At 45.4% G+C, this 18,710-nt stretch overlaps 1 protein-coding gene across 1 annotated transcript in view; it reads right to left on the bottom strand.

Annotated features, from left to right (window-relative positions):
• LOC129712812 (NT-3 growth factor receptor-like) overlaps positions 1-18,710 on the bottom strand; it is a 1,009,855-nt gene that overhangs the window by 703,155 nt on the left and 287,990 nt on the right. The window contains exons 2-3 of the mRNA XM_055661549.1: positions 17,518-17,592; positions 5,584-5,655 (exon numbers count right to left, since the gene is read on the bottom strand). Coding sequence (XP_055517524.1) covers positions 5,584-5,655; positions 17,518-17,592 — 147 coding nt within the window. The remainder of the gene's footprint in view (positions 1-5,583; positions 5,656-17,517; positions 17,593-18,710) is intronic.

The following is an 18,710-nucleotide window of genomic DNA, read 5'->3' as shown; positions in this document are numbered from 1 at the left end:
GTCAGCATCATCAGGCTGACAGCACAGAGAGAAAGGGAGAGGAAGTGTACAGCCCACGCTGAACGCCTCACATCCAATCCCGCTTATTTTGGCAGACAATTAATTTTGTTGTGAGAACTAATCAGGTTGCAGATTAACAGAGGAAATAACAGGGTTTGAAAGATTATGCAACTGTAATTAGAAACTATGACTTCATCGCAAAAAACTATTCTGCTCTGTAATTTTCAATCACAGAAAACCTGTTCATGTGGCACACAAGGAACGTTATACCCATGTATGTGGAACAGCAATAAATCACAACGTTGACTGTGGGCAGTGGTCTCCCCGTGACCTCGTGGGCAAGTTGGGCTGATGGGCATGTTTCTGTATATGACTATGACTTCATGGCAACAATCCTGGACTTTGCTTGGTTTTTGATACCAATAGAGTGACAGATGTACACATGAAAATTTAAATCCGCTGGTTTTGAGTACTGCACCCTTTGTGCCTTTTGTGCTTTGGGAAGAAGGTATAGGTGTCTGAAAACGGTATCACCCAGGTTCAATAACTGTCTATTCCCAATGACTCTCCCCAATTCTGGATTGTGTTGTGCAATGAACCAGATTTGATAAGAGAACTCGAGGTAAAGGAACCACTTGGAAGTAGTGATCATAATATGATTAGTTTTAATCTGCAATTTGTGAAGGAGAAGGAGGAGCTGGCCAAGGTAGACTGGAAAGGGACCCTAGCAGGAATGACAGTGGAACAGCAATGACAGGAATTTCTGGGCATAATCCGGAAGACGCAGGATCATTTCATTCCAAACAGGAAGAAAGATTCAAACGGGAGTAGGAGGGTGTGGAAGATTGCAACCTTCACGTGGTCCGCCCTGTTTCGACTAATGCAATCAACTCGACGTGCACAAAGAGAAGATCAAATAGAACAAATTGTCCTACAACTTTAGGCTGTGCGCGCCACACGAAAGAACAAGAAGGGGAGTAGGAGGCAACTGTGGCTGACAAGAGATGTTGGGGATAGAATAAAACTAAATAAAAGATGTGACAAGTAAAATGGATGAAGGGGAGCCAGTGGATGGAGTGTATCTAGACTTTCACAAAGCCTTTGATAAGGTCCCGCACAGGAAACTGGTGACTAAAATTAGAGCACATGGTATTGAGGGTAGCGTGTTGACATGGATCGAAAATTGGTTGGCAGACCGGAAGCAAAGAGTAGGAGTAAATGGGTCCTTTTCAGAAGTGGCGAGTGGAGTGCAGCAAGGCTCGGTGTTGGGGCCGCAACTGTTTACCATATATATTTATGATTTGGAAGAGGGAATTAGGAGCAACACTAGCAAGTTTGCGGATGACACAAAGCTGGGTGGCAGTGCGAACTGTGAAGAGGATGTTAGGAGGTTGCAGGGTGACCTGGACAGGTTGAGTGAATGGGCAGATGCGTGGCAGATGCAGTATAATATAGATAAATGTGAGGTTATCCACTTTGGAGGCAACAACAAGGAGGCAGATTATTATCTCAATGGGGTTAGGCAAGGGGGAGGCACAGCGAGACCTAGGTGTCCTTGTACACCGGTCACTGAAAGTTGGGGTGCAGGTACAGCAGGCAGTGAAGAAAGCTAATGGAATATTGGCCATCATAACAAGAGGATTTCAGTATAGGAGTAGAAAGGTTCTTCTGCAGTTGTATAGGGCTCTGGTGAGACCACATCTGGAGTATTGTGTACAGTTTTGGTCTCCTAATTTGAGGAAGGACATCCTTGTGGTTGAGGCAGTGCAGCGTAGGTTCACGAGATTGATCCCCGGGATGGCGGGACTGTCATATGAGGAAAGATTGAAAAGACTAGGCTTGTTTTCACTGGAGTTTAGAACGATGAGGGGGATCTTATAGAAACATATAAAATTATAAAAGGACTGGACAAGCTAGATGCAGAACAAATGTTCCCACTGTAGCACTGTAAGGTAGCAACTCTATTGTGTTGCCCACTTTGGTTATATAGGGCTCTGGTGAGACCACATCTGGAGTATTGTTTACCGTTTTGGTCTCCTAATTTGAGGAAGGGGAGGCCATAAAGGGGAGGTCATTTACGACTGAGGTGAGAAAATACTTTTTCACCCAGACAGTTGTGAATTTGTGGAATTCCCTGCCACAGAGCGCAGTGGAGGCCAAATCACTGGATGGATTCAAGAGAGAGTTAGAGCTCTAGGGTCTAGTGGAATCAAAGGATATGGGGAGAAAGCAGGCACGGGTTATGGATTGGGGACGATCAGCCATGATCACAATGAATGGCGGTGCTGGCTCAAACGGCGAATGGCCATCTCCTGCACCTATTTTCTATGTTTCTATGACCATCAAGCTCATGAATATCATGAACTCCAACTAAACTCCAAACTACGAACGCCCTTGCTTGTACGAGGGACTTCAGGCATTGGGTCTGGTTTTTTGCACTATATTGGTTTATTTTTATTTATTGAACTAGTTTTTTTATTTGTAATTATATTATCTTGTGGGGACTGTGGTTACAAACCTCTTGTGCTGCTGCAAGTAAGAATGTAATTGTATTGTTTTGGTAGATGCAACAATTAAAAACACACTTGAATCTTGTGCCTTGCATAAGGACTAAACCAACAAACTGCTTTCTCTATAATATCTCATTTGTCCTCCCCTGCTTAAACGTCCTGGACTAACTCAATGGGTCAGGCAGTGTCTCTTGAGAATGGGTTGGAATGGGTTCTTGACCCGAAACATCCCCTGTTCCTTCCCTCCAGAGATGCCGCCTGTCCCGCTGAGTTACTCCAGCGTTTTGTGTCTAGCATCTCTTGAGAATATGGAGAGGTGACGTTTTGGATCAGGACCCTTTCCTCAAGCATCTCCTCTACTTCTCCACTTTCAGTATTCCATGAAGATTCTCTCCAAGAAGCTTTGGTCCAATCTTCTACACCTGCCAATGCCCCAAACACCTTCCCACGTGGCAACAGATACAGCACCTGACCATTGACCTCCTCATCATCCTGTTGTTCAAGAACCCACATTTCAAGGTGAAGTGGTGATCTATTCCAATTTGCTGCTCATGATTTGGTCTCATCTACTTTCACTGATCACACATGGTATATTTGTGGCATTTTGTGGAACATCGCCACTCCCACCCACATTGAGGTGACCCATTAGTTGGCACGTTAATTCTCCAGCCCACCTGCATTGTAGACATTGCTTTCCTTCTGTGTTCCAATTTAACTTTAATATAAATGCAAGGAATGAGGTATCATATTCCCAAAAGGCACAATACAATATTTGAGATGCCAAAACAAATTGAACGATTTGAGGTGTTTAAGAAAGAACTGCAGATGCTGGAAAAATCTAAGGTAGACAAAAATGCTGGAGAAACTCAGCGGGTTAGGCAGCATTTGTGGAGCGAAGGAAGAGGCGATGTTCCGGGTTACTGAAGTCTGAGGAAGGGTCTCGACCCGAAACTTAGCCTATCCCTTCGCTCCATAGATACTGCCTGACCCGCTGAGTTTCTCCAGCATTTCAGTCTTTGAACGATTTGAGGTCTTCATTCTGGCTGTACATGTGAAGAAGTCCTCAGGTTGCAGACAGGTAAACCATCCACACACTGTACCTTCTGTACTGGAGCATATTTTAACCAAGAACGGGAGCAGAATAACAACTTTTGCAGGCAAATCCTAACCTAAAAGATGCCGCTGCTGCAAAAGAAACCTGTCGCACAACATGTAATTGATTGTGGCATTTTATGAAATTAAATCTAAATGGCCAGGTAGGTTGCACACACTGCGGGTGCTGAAGGAGTACACAGGGAGTTGTGAGGTGTATGCAGCGTACCCATCCACATTTCCAAATACAAGTGTGAATTACAATTTTAAAAACATGTACAATACTTGTGAAAATGTCAGGATCAGCGCCCAACCAAGCCCAAAGCCAAAGCACCATCTAAACTAATTATGCAAACTTATACAAAGGACAATAACTAACTCAATATACAATAATCAGCTACCTACATGTTAACAGACACGTTTAAAAAAACATTGATGAGGCACATCCATGCTGTGGCTCTGTCCATGGACTGAGCATTGAGTGTGTTCCATAACAAGCCCACCTTGCTCTGGCCTCTCATTGTTACACCCGTCACAGTCAGTGGGTTGTGCCTTTGCCGTTGTAGGCTCAACTACAAGCTGCTCTAAGAAACCATCCAGTAGACACTGTATAAATGCCTCAGTGTTAAACCACCACAGTCAGCACTCCTGCACTGCAACGTGGAGCAGGATTTCATGCAACAAGTAAGCAGTGCGTTTTTTTAATGACATTTATAACGTATTCACCTTTCAGGATCTGGGCATGAGCGGACAAGGCATTTAGTGCCCGTCACATGGTTAATGAAAGATTGTTACATATACAAACATTTTGCTTTGAAAACTTTGTTTTTGATTTGTTACCTGATGTCATGAGCTTTCAGAAGATCATCGCTGAGACAGTGGGCGGAGCAACATAGACAGTGGGAGGGGCATCATTGCCAGTAGGTGGGGCATTGCTGACCATGGGCGGAGCTACATGCCAGCAGGCGGAGCATTGTGGGGAGTGGGTGGAGCATCACTGGCAGTGGGTGGGGCATCAACCACTGTGGGTGGGGCATCACTCATAGTGGGTGTGGCATCACTGGCAGTGGATGGGGCATCAACCACTGTGGGTGGGGCATCACTGATAGTGGGTGGGGCATCAGCCACTGTGGGTGGGGCATCATTGATAGTGGGTGGGGCATCAGCCACTGTGGGTGGGGCATCATTGATAGTGGGTGGGGCATCAGCCACTGTGGGTGGGGCATCATTGATAGTGGGTGGGGCATCACATAGTGGGAGGGGCATAACCAATAGTGGGTGGGGCATCAGCCACAGTGGGTGGGGCATCAGCCACAGTGAGTGGGGCATCACCCACAGTGGGTGGGGCATCACATAGTCGATCCTCCATCCACTCATGGCCCACAGTGAGGTGGGGTCCATGCAGAAGGCCAGAGTGACCTCGGGGCTAGCACCGGGAGCAAGAGCAGGTCTCGGATAAGAGTCAGCATGCTGCATAATAATGCTCTCAGCACATTTTTTCAAAGGCTGGAATTGACAGGATTTTTCCTTATTAACGCTGACTGATTGCCTTCCACTCTGGTAATAATGCCAAGGAGCATTTAGCTCTTGAAATTCAAGCTGCACATTCCTCACACAGAGACGTAGAACGTTCAGAGCATCATGACCTTTCTCCTGAAGCAGCAGATGCCTGCAGAATATCTATGTTAGAGTTACCCTGTTACCTCATAAATAACCAATATTCCATTATACAGTTTGTTTTTACAGCACAAACAACTTGTGGAAACTCCAAAGTCCTTTTTTCACAAATCTTCCTGAGCTCGTTCAAACTCCTGTGTGAGGATGTTAATTTAACAAAAAGAAATAAACTTCTGGGCCATTAACGTTTTAAGTCTCCAGAGTAATAGATCGTAGTGGTGTAATCTTTATTACCTCAGCACCTGAATTTAAACGCTCAGCTCCTAACCCTCTGTAAGACCAATCTAAGCTCAAGATGACTTACATGTAGTGAAGGTGAGGGTTTTTGGCAAAGGCTCTTGGTGCAATCGACCGTAATCCAGAATTTATGATGGTCCTGGAAATGAGAACAAATGCAAAAGGTTACAAGTTCTGCGTGCTCATAACTGTGATTTATTGTTCACCTGATCAGAAAGGTGGATTGAATAAACCCTCGATATCACAGCCGTTGTGTTCCATACAAATTTAAACACCCACTGTGACTGCAAGATGACCACGAAACAAACCTCAGCATTTATTAAAAATGAAAAGTACCTTTGATGAGCTCAGATCAAAGCGATGAATAGATTCTTTGTTCAGTTTTTCTCCTGGTACTCGTCCTGGCCAAGCATCTTAGATCAAAATTAGTACAATGTACACTGTATCATTCAGCTGGAATAAGTCATCAAGGACTCTCAGTCAAAACCAAGGAAGTGGGACCCTGGTTGAATCAGATAGCCATGACTTCTCCTCTATCTCATAATGCAGCAGACACTCTGATAATCTTATTTGTCTCCACAATCAATCCTAGCAATGTATTGAAGAAAAAGCTCCGGTGAGCTGGGGAGAAGCCTTTCTGGAGTATTGAAATATTACTGCATGGAGTATAACTCCAGATTTAAGTAATTTAGCAGCTTTGAACTGTTTAAAACCAGTTGGTTTAGTATAGTTTAGAGATACAGCATGGAAAAAGGCCCACCGGTTCCACACCGACCAGCGATCCCACACACTAACACTATCCTACACTAGGGATATTTTTTACATTTATACCAAGCCAATTAAACCTACAAAGCTGTACGTCTTTGGAGTGTGGGAGGAAACTGGAGTTCTCAGAGAAAACCCACGCAGGTCACAGGAAGAACATACAAACTCCAGGCAGACCAGGATCGAACCTAAGTCTCTGGTGCTGTAAGTGCTGTAAGGCAGCAACTCTACCGCTCCACCACCGCACCCAGTCCGCATTGAAATTAGACAAGCATTAATTATTGAGCGTTAAAAACAATTGGCATTTTCAGTACATTGACAGCTGGTTTAACCGCAGTCGATCTGTGAAGACTTGACGTTTGCAGCCTGTGAACCAAGTCACAACTCACATATTGTTGTAGTTATTGCAAAACTCAGCCAGTCTATGAACCAGGCGTGAAGACTCTGGGACACAGTTGTTGCTGGAGGGAGCTCATGGGAATGTGATCTGGTGTTGGAGGAACACAGATGACAAAAGAATCTCTTAGGCTTTACTCTCTTGTGTAAAATCATGCTCCATCTGCTTGTTTAGCTTAGTTTAGAGATACAGCATTGAAACATGTCCTTCAGCCCGCTGAGTTCACACTGATCAGCGATCACCCATTCATACTAGTTATACCCTACACACTAGGGACAAGTTACAGAAGACAATTAACCTACAAGCCTTCGGAATATGGGAGGAAACTGGAGCACCCAGCAAAAACCTACGCGGTCACAGAGAGAACGTACAAACTCTGTATAGACAGAACCCGTAGTCAGGATCGAACCCATGTCTCTGGCGCTGTTGGGCAGCAACTCTACCACTGTGCCACCGAAAGAAGATTGAGCATGATCTGCTCTTGGTCTTATATTGTGTTTTGCTCAAAATTCCAGCATCTGCCATTTATTGTGTCACCATTCCATTTCCTTCTTGTTCTTGAAAACCATTAATTCTAGTAAAGATAGAGCAAGGGGGGTGGCCATGAATTGATCCATCCAATGGTCCAGATAGAATTGAATCTGGTTATGCTCAGTGAGATGGAGGATCTTTCGACATTAAATGGGTCTCCAAAGGCAGGACAAGAGATCTTTTCCAATTAAGGAATTAAGGTCAGAGCCTCATTATAAAAGGAGGTACCTTTAGAAAGGAGATAAGAAGGAATTTATTTAGTTGAAGATGATGAATCTGTGGAATTCTTCACTACAGACGGCTGTGGAGGCCAAGTCAATTAATATTTTTAAGGCAGAGTTTGACAGATTCTTGATTAGTAAGGGTTCAGGGGTTATGGGCAGAAGGCAGGAGAATGTTGTTGAGGGGGAAATATAGATCAGCCATGATTGAATGGTGGAGAGGACTTTATGGGCCAAATGCTCAAATTGGCCAAATTCTGCTCCTTGAACTAATGCAATTATAAGGGAGAAAACACAAGCCTTGGACTGAGTGGAACATGGTTAGAGGTCTGCGGTGATCAATGCTTTCATCTCCTTGGGATAATTCAAACACTGAAGATTGTCTTCAAGATGTTTGGATAAGGATTCCCCATGTTTTTCTTTTCTCAGACCTCCACTGAATTAGGAACATAAACCAAAGAGAACACAACAAATCTAGTTGTATCTCTTCACCGAACTGAATCACTAACATGTACAGCAGAGAAGGGGACTCCAGCCCATCAGTCTCATGCTTATCATAGAAACATAGAAACATAGAAAATAGGAGCAGGAGTAGGACTTTCAGCCCTTTGAGCCAGTACCGCCATTCAATATAATCATGGCTGATCATCCAAAATGAGTACCCCGTCCCTGCTTTCTCCCCATATCCCTTGATTCCGTTAGCCCTAAGAGCTAAATCTAACTCTATCAGTAATGAGCTCAACCCTACCACCAATTCCTGGCTCAATGGCCTTTGATAATGGCACTTCAAATACAAGCCCAAATAATTGTACAGGACTTCAGGGCTGCTGCTTCTAATGAACCTTCCCAACACTCATTATCCTCTGCGTGAAAATCATTATTTTTTTTTCTTTACATAGACATAGAAAACATAAAAAATAGGTGCAGGAGTAGGGCATTCGGCCCATCGAGCCTGCACTGCCATTCGATATGATCATGGCTGATCATCCAACTCAGTATCCCATCCCTGCCTTCTCTCCATACCTTCCACAGATTCACCACTCTCTGTGTAAAAAATGATTTTCTCATCTCGGTCCTAAAAGACTTCCCTCTTTTCCTTAAACTGTGACCTCTTGTTCTGGACTTCCACAACATCGGGAATAATCTTCCTGCATCTAGCCTGTCCAACCCCTTCAGAATTTTGTAAGTTTCTATAAGATCCCCCCTCAATCTTCTAAATTCTGGCGTGTACAAGCCGAGTCTATCCAGTCTTTCTTCATATGAAAGTCCTGCCATCCCAGGAATCAGTCTGGTGAACCTTCTCTGTACTCCCTCTATGGCAAGAATGTCTTTCCTCAGATTAGGAGCCAAAACTGTACGCAATACTCCAGGTGTGGTATCACCAAGACCCTGTACAACTACAGTAGAACCTCCCTGCTCTTATACTCAAATCCTTTTGCTATGAATGCTAACATACCATTTGCTTTCTTCACTGCCTGCTGCACCTGCATGCCTACTTTCAATGACTGGTGTACCATGACACCCAGGTCTCGTTGCATCTCCCCTTTTCCTAATCGGCCACCATTCAGATAATATTCTACTTTCCTGTTTTTGCCACCAAAGTGGATAACCTCACATTTATCCACATTATACTGCATCTGCCATGCATTTGCCCACTCACCCAACCTATCCAAGTCACCTTGCAGCCTCCTAGCATTCTCCTCACAGCGAACACCGTCCCCCAGCTTCATGTCATCTGCAAACTTGGAGATGTTGCATTCAATTCCTTCATCCAGATCATTAATATATATTGTAAATAGCTGGAGTCCCAACACTGAGCCTTGCGGTACCCCACTAGTCACTGCCTGCCATTGTGAAAAGGACACATTTACTCCTACTCTTTGCTTCCTGTCTGCCAGCCAGTTCTCTATCCACATCAATACTGAACCCCCAATACCATGTGCTTTAAGTTTGTCTACTAATCTCTTATGTGGGACCTTGTCGAAAGCCTTCTGAAAGTCCAGATATAACACATCCACTGGTTCTCCCTTATCCACTCTACTAGTTACATCCTCGACAAATTCTATAAGATTCTTCAGACATGATTTACCTTTCATAAATCCATGCTGACTTTGTCCAATGATTTCACCACTTTCCAAATGTGCTGCTATCCCATCTTTAATAACTGACTCCAGAATTTTCCCCACCACCGATGTCAGACTAACTGGTCTGTAATTCCCCGTTTTCTCTCTCCCTCCCTTTTTAAAAAGTGGGGTTACATTAGCTACCCTCCAGTCCTCAGGAACTACTCCGGAATCTAAAGAGTTTTGAAAAGCTCCTCACCACACGTTCTGAAAGCTAATTGAAGCTCATGAACCTTGGGCACCAAGCTCTCTGTGAAGGAAAAGACCCCTTACCTGTTCACCAACTTATGTAACTTTACACACTCCAGTCTCCTGCTTTGCAAAGAAAACAACCCCAGCTAATCTGATCTCTATCCAAATCTGAAGTCCTCTTGTCTGAACAAGATTCCCTCTCTCCGGAGATGTTGTCTGACCCTTTGAGTTCCTCCAGCTTTTTGTGTTTACCTTCAGTTTAAACCAGCACCTGCAGTTCCTTCTGACACATATCCTCACTCTTCTCCTCTGAATGTTCTTCAGTGCTCGCAATTCCACGCTGCATTGTTGCATGCTCCACAGCTGTGGCCTGAACAATGTGTCTCTAAACTAAATGGTTCTTCCTACAGTTCTCTCTGTGCCTATAGTTTATGCCTTGCCTGATAAAGGAAAGAATTCCAAGTGCCGCTCAAAGGTTCTGCAACGAGGGCTGCTCTGGAAGGTGAGACTGCATGGGACTGAAGGAGAGCTAGATAAATGGATACAGAATTAGCTTCATGTTAGGAAGCAGAGGATGCTGGTGGTAGGTTGCCTTTTGGACTGAAGGCCCTGTGACTAATGATGAGCATCAGGGATCGGTGCTGGGCCCATTGCTCCTTGTCATCTCTGTCATTGATTTGGATGCGATTGTACAAGGCATGGTTAGTAAGTTTGCAGATAGTGAAAAAATAGACAGTGAAGGTGGTTGTCACCTATTGCAGTGGGATCTTGATCAGCTGATCAGTAGGGGCCTGGGGAGTGTTGTAGAGCAGAGGGATTTAGGAAGACAGGTACAGAGTGATCTATGGTCAGCGTGGACTTGATGGGCTGAAGGGACTGTATTCATAGAAACATAGGAACATAGAAATTAGGTGCAGGAGTAGGCCATTCGGCCCTTCGAGCCTGCACCGCCATTCAATATGATCATGGCTAATCATCCAACTCAATATCCCGTACCTGCCTTCTCTCCATACCCCCTGATCCCCTTAGCCACAAGGGCCACATCTAACTGCCTCTTAAATATAGCCAATGAACTGGCCTCAACTACCCTCTGTGGCAGAGAGTTCCAGAGATTCACCACTCTCTGTGTGAAAAAAAGTTCTTCTCATCTCGGTTTTAAAGGATTTCACCCTTATCCTTAAGCTGTGACCCCTTGTCCTGGACTTCCCCAACATCGGGAACAATCTTCCTGCATCTAGCCTGTCCATCCCCTTAAGAATGTTGTAAGTTTCTATAAGATCCCCTCTCAATCTCCTAAATTCTAGAGAGTATAAACCAAGTCTATCCAGTCTTTCTTCATAAGACAGTCCTGACATCCCAGGAATCAGTCTGGCGAATCTTCTCTGCACTCCCTCTATGGCAATAATGTCCTTCCTCAGATTTGGAGACCAAAACTGTATGCAATACTCCAGGTGTGGTCTCACCAAGACCCTGTACAACTGCAGTAGAACCTCCCTGCTCCTATACTCAAATCCTTTTGCAATGACAGCTAACATACCATTCGCTTTCTTTACTGCCTGCTGCACCTGCATGCCTACCTTCAATGACTGGTGTACCATGACACCCAGGTCTCGCTGCATCTCCCCCTTTCCCAATTGGCCACCATTTAGATAATAGTCTGCTTTCCCGTTTTTGCCACCAAAATGGATAACCTCACATTTATCCACATTATACTGCATCTGCCAAACATTTGCCCACTCACCCAGCCTATCCAAGTCACCTTGCAGTCTCCTAGCATCCTCCTCACAGCTAACACTGCCCCCCAGCTTAGTGTCATTCATGCTCCATCTCTAAACTACAATAAAAGCGTTAACTGAAGATAGGCACAAAGTGCTGGAAAACCAGCATTTGCAGTTTTTTTTTAATGTTCAAAGCTCTGATCTCCTTCACTACTCCTACCCTCTCCCCCACCCACATCCTGACAGAAGGTGCATTATTCACTACAAGCCTCTGGTTTGTTTTCACTACAGTCCAAGCACTGGACCTTTCTTTGCTGGACTAACTCAGTGAGTCAGGCATCGTCTCTTGAGAAAAAGGATGGGTGACATTTTGGGTTGGGACCCTTCATCCGACTGAAGGTAAGGCGTGGGGAGGAGGGAGGTGAGAAAAGACCAGGACAAGTCAGAGCCAGCCATAAATGACCTCAGGCAAGGTGGTGACTGGCAGGCCCATTGTTGGCTAGGGGAGGTGTGATCTCAAGAAAAACTATGTGAGAACTGTGGAACTGGTAAATGACTAAGGGGTGGGAGGAGGTGGAGTGTGGGGGAGGGGGGGGGGGGGATGGAATGGGAGGAAGGAGGCAAAGAGGGAGGGGGAAGAGAGTTAACATTAAGATACTTGAAATGAGCTAATTCAATGATCAATACCGTTGGGTCATATAAAGTGAAATATGAGGTGCTGTTCCCCCAATTTGAATGTGGCCTCACTGTGGCAATGGAGGAGGCCCAGTACAGAGAGGTCAGTGTGGGAAGGGAGTTTAACTAGTTGGCAACCGGGAGATCTCGTAGGCCTCGGCAGGTAGGTGTTCAGGTGTTCAGGGGCCAGTTTAAGAATGAGGAGTAAGCCACTTAGAACGGAGACAAGGAAACACTTTTTCTCACAGAGAGTTGTGAGTCTGTGGAATTCTCTGCCTCAAAGGGCGGTGGAGGCCAGTTTTCTGGAAGCTTTCACAAGAGAGCTAGATAGGGCTCTTAAAGATAGCGGAGTCAGGGGATACGGGGAGAAGGCAGGAACGGGGTATACTAATTGGGGATGATCAGCCATGATCGCATTGAATGACGGTGCTGGCTCGAAGGGCCAAATGGCCTACTCCTGCACCTATTGTCTATTGTCTATTGAAACTTTCTCCAAGTCTTCATTTGGTCTTCTTCAACAAACTCTGCCTGACCTGCTGATTGTTTTCTAGTATGTTCTAGTATTTTATTTTGGAGAGCCGGTTTGCAGGTTTTTTTTTTAATTACAAGTTCTGATCTCCTTCATCACTCCGACCCTCTCCCCCTCCCACAAGCTGATGGAAGGTACACTATCCACTACAAACCTCACACCCACACACTGGTTCTCTCCTCAAACCATGACCCGTGACCTATGAACTGGCCAGCAGTGAACTCTGCTACTCCGCATTTATAAATCACTGACGGTTGAGAATGCAGTGAAGAAAACTGAAGGGATCCTGAGCTTCACAAGCGGACACAGAGAACACAAGAACAAAGACTCACAACAACACATTGTAACTTCTAGAACTCTGGCATTGTCCAATTCTGGGCAGAGCACTTCAGAAAATCTTAGAAAAGGCACAGAAGAGATTTATGAGAATGATTCCAAGGCCAGGGTTAAACATAGGAAGCTGAGTTGGAGACACAAGGAACTGCAGATGCTGGAATCTTGAACAAAACACACAATACTGGAGTAACTCAACGGGTCAGGTAGCATCAGTGGAGGGAATGGACAGACAGGATTTTGGGCAGGACCCTTCTTCAGAGTGATCGTAGTGAAACATAGAAAATAGGTGCAGGAGGAGGCCATTTGGCCCCAATCGAGCCTGCACCGGCATTCATTGTGATCATGGCTGATCATCCACAATCAGTACAACCTGTGCCTGCCTTCTCCCCATACCCCTTGATTCCGCTAGCCCCTAGAACTATGGAACTCTATCTAACTCTTTTAAAATCATCCAGTGAATTGACCTTGGCTGCCCTATGTGGTGGCGAATTCCACATATTCACAACTCTCTGGGTGAGAATGTTTTTTCTCATCTCAGTTTTAAATGGCCTCTCCTTTATTCTTAGACTGTGGCCCCTGGTTCTGGACTCGCCCAACATTGGGAACTTTTTTCCTGCATCAGGCAGTAGTTGTAGAAGACTAGACGAGAGTGGTGGGAGTGGGGCAAAACATGGTAAGTGATAGGTGGATACAGGTGAGGGGGGTTTGATTGTCAGATGGGTGGAGTAAGTGACAAAGACTAGAAATGAAAAGGGGACAGAGTGCATAGGAAGGTACTGGTTTAAACCAATGATGGACACAGGAAGCTGGAGTAACTCAGCGGGACAGGCAGCATCTCTGGAGAAAAGCAATAGGTGACGTTTCAGGTCAGGACCCTTCTTCAGAACCTGACACTAAATGCTGGAGCAACTCAGTGGGTGAGACAGCATCTCTGCAGAGAATGGATCACGTGGTCACGGAGAACATGAATAACATGGATGCTGCCTGACCTTGTGTTACTCCAGCATTTTATGTCTTTCTTTGGTGTAAACCAGTGTCTGAAGTTCCATTTATTACAAAAAGGCATAGGCCGTTAACTAATGAAAATGTAAAGCCAGTGGGAGGTTGTTCTTAGAACAGAAGAGAATGAGAAATAATCTAATGGTCGATAAAATCATGAAGGGTCTCAACAGTGTAATTAAAGAGCAACAGTTGCCCTTAATAGAGGCCTGCTACGGTCAGGCCTGCTTCAAGAGATCCACTATTGTACCAGTGCCTAAGAATGCCTCTCCAGCTTGCTTGAATGACTGCCAACTGGTGGCCCTCGCCTCAGTGGTCATGAAATGCTTTGAGAGGCTGATCAACTACATCTGCACCTTTCTCCCTCGCACCATGGACTCGCTACAGTTCGTTTACCGTCCAAACTGATCCATGAATGAGGCGGTCTCCCAGGTTCTGCACATTACTCTCTCTCACCTTGACAGCCAGAAGGGGGGCTATGTGAGGATGCTGTTCATTGATTTCAGTTCAGCTTTCACCACCGTAGTCCCCACCAGACTTGGTGAGAAGCTGCTGGAACTGGAACTGAATACACCCCTGTGTGCCTGGCTCCTGGACTTTCTCACCGCCAGGCCCCAGGTGGTCAAGATGGGAAGACATACCTCCAACCCCCTCACTCTGAACACAGGATCCCCCCAGGGTTGCGTCCTCAGCCCCCTACTGTACTCCCTATACACACATGACTGTGTGGCCAGGTTCAGCTCCAACTCCATCATCAAGTTTGCTGATGACACTGTGGTGGTGGGCCTGATCTCAGACAATGATGAGAAGGCCTACCTGGGGGAGGTGATTGACCTGACACTCTGGTGTCAAAACAACAGCCTCCTCTTGAATGTCACAGAAACTAAGGAGCTGTTTGTGGACTTTAGAAGGGCACAACATCCGAGGACATACACGCCACTGGGGATAAATGGGACTATTGTGGATAGGGTAAGCTGCTTTAAATACCTGGGAGTCCACATCACAGAGGATCTGACATGGACACACACACTGCCGCACTGGAGAGAAAGGCAAGGCAGCGCCTTTACCACCTCAGGCAGCTGAGGGAATTCGGAGTCTCTCTGAGGATCCTTCAATCCTTCTACTCTGGTGCAGTAGAAAGCATCCTGTCCAGAAACATCTCGATCTGGTTTGGGAACTGCTCTGCCCAGGACAGGAAGGCTCTGCGGAGAGTAGTGCGTTCGGCTAAACACACTATGGGAACTACACTCGTCCCCTCTGCAGGACCTATACACCAGGAGGTGCAGATCCAGAGCCAGCAAGATCATGAAGGACCCCAACCACCCCGGCAACGGACTGTTCCAGCTTTTTCGGTCAGGCAAGTGCCTCCGCTGTCACTCTACGAAAACGGAGAGGATGAGACGGAGTTTCTTCCCACAGGCCGTCAGGACTGTAAACTCTCATCTCACCGGGACATCAATACTGTTGTGTCATTTAAAAAAAATGTAAATACTGGTTCTGTTCTATTCTGTTCTGTTGTTCCATTGCTTTGCACAATCCGCAGGCATTGCCACTTTCATTTCACTGCACATCTTGTATGTGTATGTGACAAATAACGTTGACTTGACTTGACTGGAGATCAAGAGCCGGAGTCAGAGCAGTGACAAATGAAACAAAAGTGACAAGGGGGGAAATGTTGCGGGTCGGGGTGGTGGTGGCAGAGTCAGACGTGTGGTCAAAAGGAAACAGGTTAGTATTTCCAATGAAAATAATCACGGGGCTATGGGTCAAGGGCAGGGGGGTAGGATTAAAAGGGCTGATGGGCTGAATGGCCTCTTATGCTGTAACTTTCCTCTGATTTATGTGAAACCGCCTTCGACCACTTTAATACCTCGAACATTAAATTATCGCCTGATGTCCCCGGCTACCGTTTGCCATTGGCCATTGCAGAGGTTTACAGGTGAGCTCTGTCAGAGAGCTGGGACACGTACAATGGGCAAAATGGCCTCTCCTTACTTCATGGTTCTTTGGGGCCTGATAAATCTAGAGTCTCGGCTGTAGTCACCGTATCTTTCAGTCTAGGATGAAACGCGCAGATAGATGTGTAGGGTAGTGAACTCTGCCCAGCTCAGACCGAGTGTAGAGTCTTTCTCTCGGATTGTAATCGGATTTGTGGAGCTACGAGAAGCAACGAGGAAAGGACACAACCTTGTAAAGTGTTTCATTCGCTGACTTTAATTATTGATGTGTTTTAGCTGAAATTTTACTTAGTTCCATTTTAATAATTTCAATCTGAACAATATATAGAGATATTTCGCAATGTAAGAAATTCCTGACAGTTTTTGTCATTGGCAAAGCTTTGCCAAGCATTACAGAGTGGCGGCACGGTGGCGCAGCGGTAGAGTTGCTGCCTTACAAGCGCCAGAGACCCGGGTTTAATCCTGACTATGGATACTGTCTGTAAGGAGTTTGTACGTTCTCCCCGTGTCCACGTGGGTTTTCTCCGGGTGCTCCAGTTTCCTCCCACACTCCAAATACGTGCCGGTTTGTAGGTTTGTGGGCAAAACTGTAAATTGACCCTAGTGTGTAGGATAGTGCTAGTATATGGGGTGATCGCTGGTCGGCATGGACTCGGTGGGCCCAAGGGCCCATTTCCGCGCTGTATCGCTGAAATCTATAAGTCTAACTGTTGTCGCAAGTATTTTGCAAGGTGGGCCTTGATCCGGGACCCCTGTGGAATGTGGGAGGGGTGGTGGCTGTGGCATTACAATGTAGAGGAGGAAGAATTTCTTCAGCCAGATAGTGGTGAATCTGTGGAATTCATTGCCATAGATGGCTGGGGAGGCCATGTCAATGGGCACTTTAAAGCGGAGGTTAATATGTTCTTGTTTAACAGTGTCAAAAGTTACGGGGAGAAGGCAGGAGAATGGGGTTGAGTGGGAAAGATAGATCAGCCATGATGGAATGGTGGAGTAGACCTGATGGGCCGAATGGCCTAATTCTGCCGCTATGACTTTTGGTGTGGCCCACAGCTGGTGTCTATCCTGCTGGTAGGCAGTTGTGGTGGCAGTGTGGGGAGGAGTATGGGGGGGGGGGGGGGGGGGGGGGGGGGGGGGGATGGAGTGCAGGCAGTGCTGCCAAGTGGGGAGAGGAGAGGGGGGGGGGGGGGGGGGGGGGGGTCAAAGAGCCTCGGCCCAGTTCAATGTGCCACTATTTGGTGCCAGTTTTATTGGTTGCGATCTGGTGTTGAATCAGAGAAGTCAAGTTGTTCACATCTGGCTTCAAATTTAAGATGACAAATTAAATAATCAACTTGAAGTCAGTTTGTTCTTTGGAGCCGAGCTCAATTGTGAAAAAAGAAAGAATTGATCAGAGTTGTTCTAGATTCACCATGCCACACAGCTGACTTCAATCAATGCCCAATAAGCTGAGCAGCAATAACTTTGAATCACCATTTTTCTTTTTTTATTAACAGTGAGCACTATTTCACAAAAGCAATCTTTTACAGGGCACCTCTGTACTGCTCATTTACTTACAAATTCTGCAGTCCAATGTAAGGTTCCATGTCCAACGCATTCAAAGTCTGTAGGCTTTTCTGATTCTCAATGTGGCTGTAAAAGCAAGAAATGAAGGGATCAGAACCAGTTCAGTTATGGTTCATGGTTTAATGTAACAATTTTAAACTTGAGGCTTATCTGAGGACAGAAGGCAATTGAACACAGGTATAGGAACTTCATAAGTTCATACGTTAATTGGTTCTAGGAGCAGAATTAGGCCATTGAACCTCCTCATGCCCTCTCAACCCCATTCTCCTGCCTTCTCCCCATAACCTCTGGCACCCGTACTAATCAAGAATCTGTGAATCTCTGCCTTAAAAATATCCACTGAATTGGCTTTCACACCCCTCTGTGGCAATGAATTCCACAGATTCACCACCCTCTGACTAAAAAAATTGCTTCTCATCTCCCTCCTAAAGGTAGGTCCTTTTATTGTGTGGCTATGGCCTCTGGTCCTAGACTCTCCCATAACTGGCAGGGATGTGGGTAAAGATGTGACCAACATAAAAACGGACATTCCAAAGACGTTTCCTTGACTACGGTTTAATAACCCCGAAAAAACTTGTACTTAAATTCTGGAAAAAGATAACAGTTCCCACAGTGAAGATGTGGATCACAGAAATGACCGAGACTCTACAGTTAGAAAAAATAAGACTTGTGTTGGCTGATAAATCAGAACAATTCTCCCAAACATGGTCTCCTTTCACTCCACACAATAGAATGGTTGAACACAAATTTAAAACCGTTGCTCGGGATGGGTGAGCGGCGATGGGGGGGGGGTGAAGGGAAGGACAGTGGAACATATCTCCGGTTTTTTTCCTTTTCTCTTTTTTTTTCTCTCACTTCTTTGGCAGTTCAGGGGTCTTTCCTTTTCTCTTTTTTGTATCGATCTTCTTCTTCTTCGTCATTCTTTCCTTTTTACTTTTTTTCCCCCCCCCGATTCATTTATCAGTTTATAAAATGTTAAAAATGAAGCTGTACGAAAATTGTATAATTGTTATGCCGATTGCTTTATTCTTGTACAGTTGCTTCTAATAAAATAAACATTTAAAAAAAAAACAGAAAATATTGTGGACATTCAGCAGGGCAGTCAGCATCCGTGGAAAGAGAAACAGTTAATGTGTGAGGTTGGAGATTCTTTGTCAGAACTGAAAACTCTTGACATGGCATCG

Source organism: Leucoraja erinacea, chromosome 33 (assembly GCF_028641065.1).
Source record: "Leucoraja erinacea ecotype New England chromosome 33, Leri_hhj_1, whole genome shotgun sequence".
NCBI lineage: Eukaryota > Metazoa > Chordata > Chondrichthyes > Rajiformes > Rajidae > Leucoraja > Leucoraja erinaceus.
Note: the sequence above shows the minus strand (reverse complement) of the source record. Positions and strands in the feature narration are given on the sequence as shown.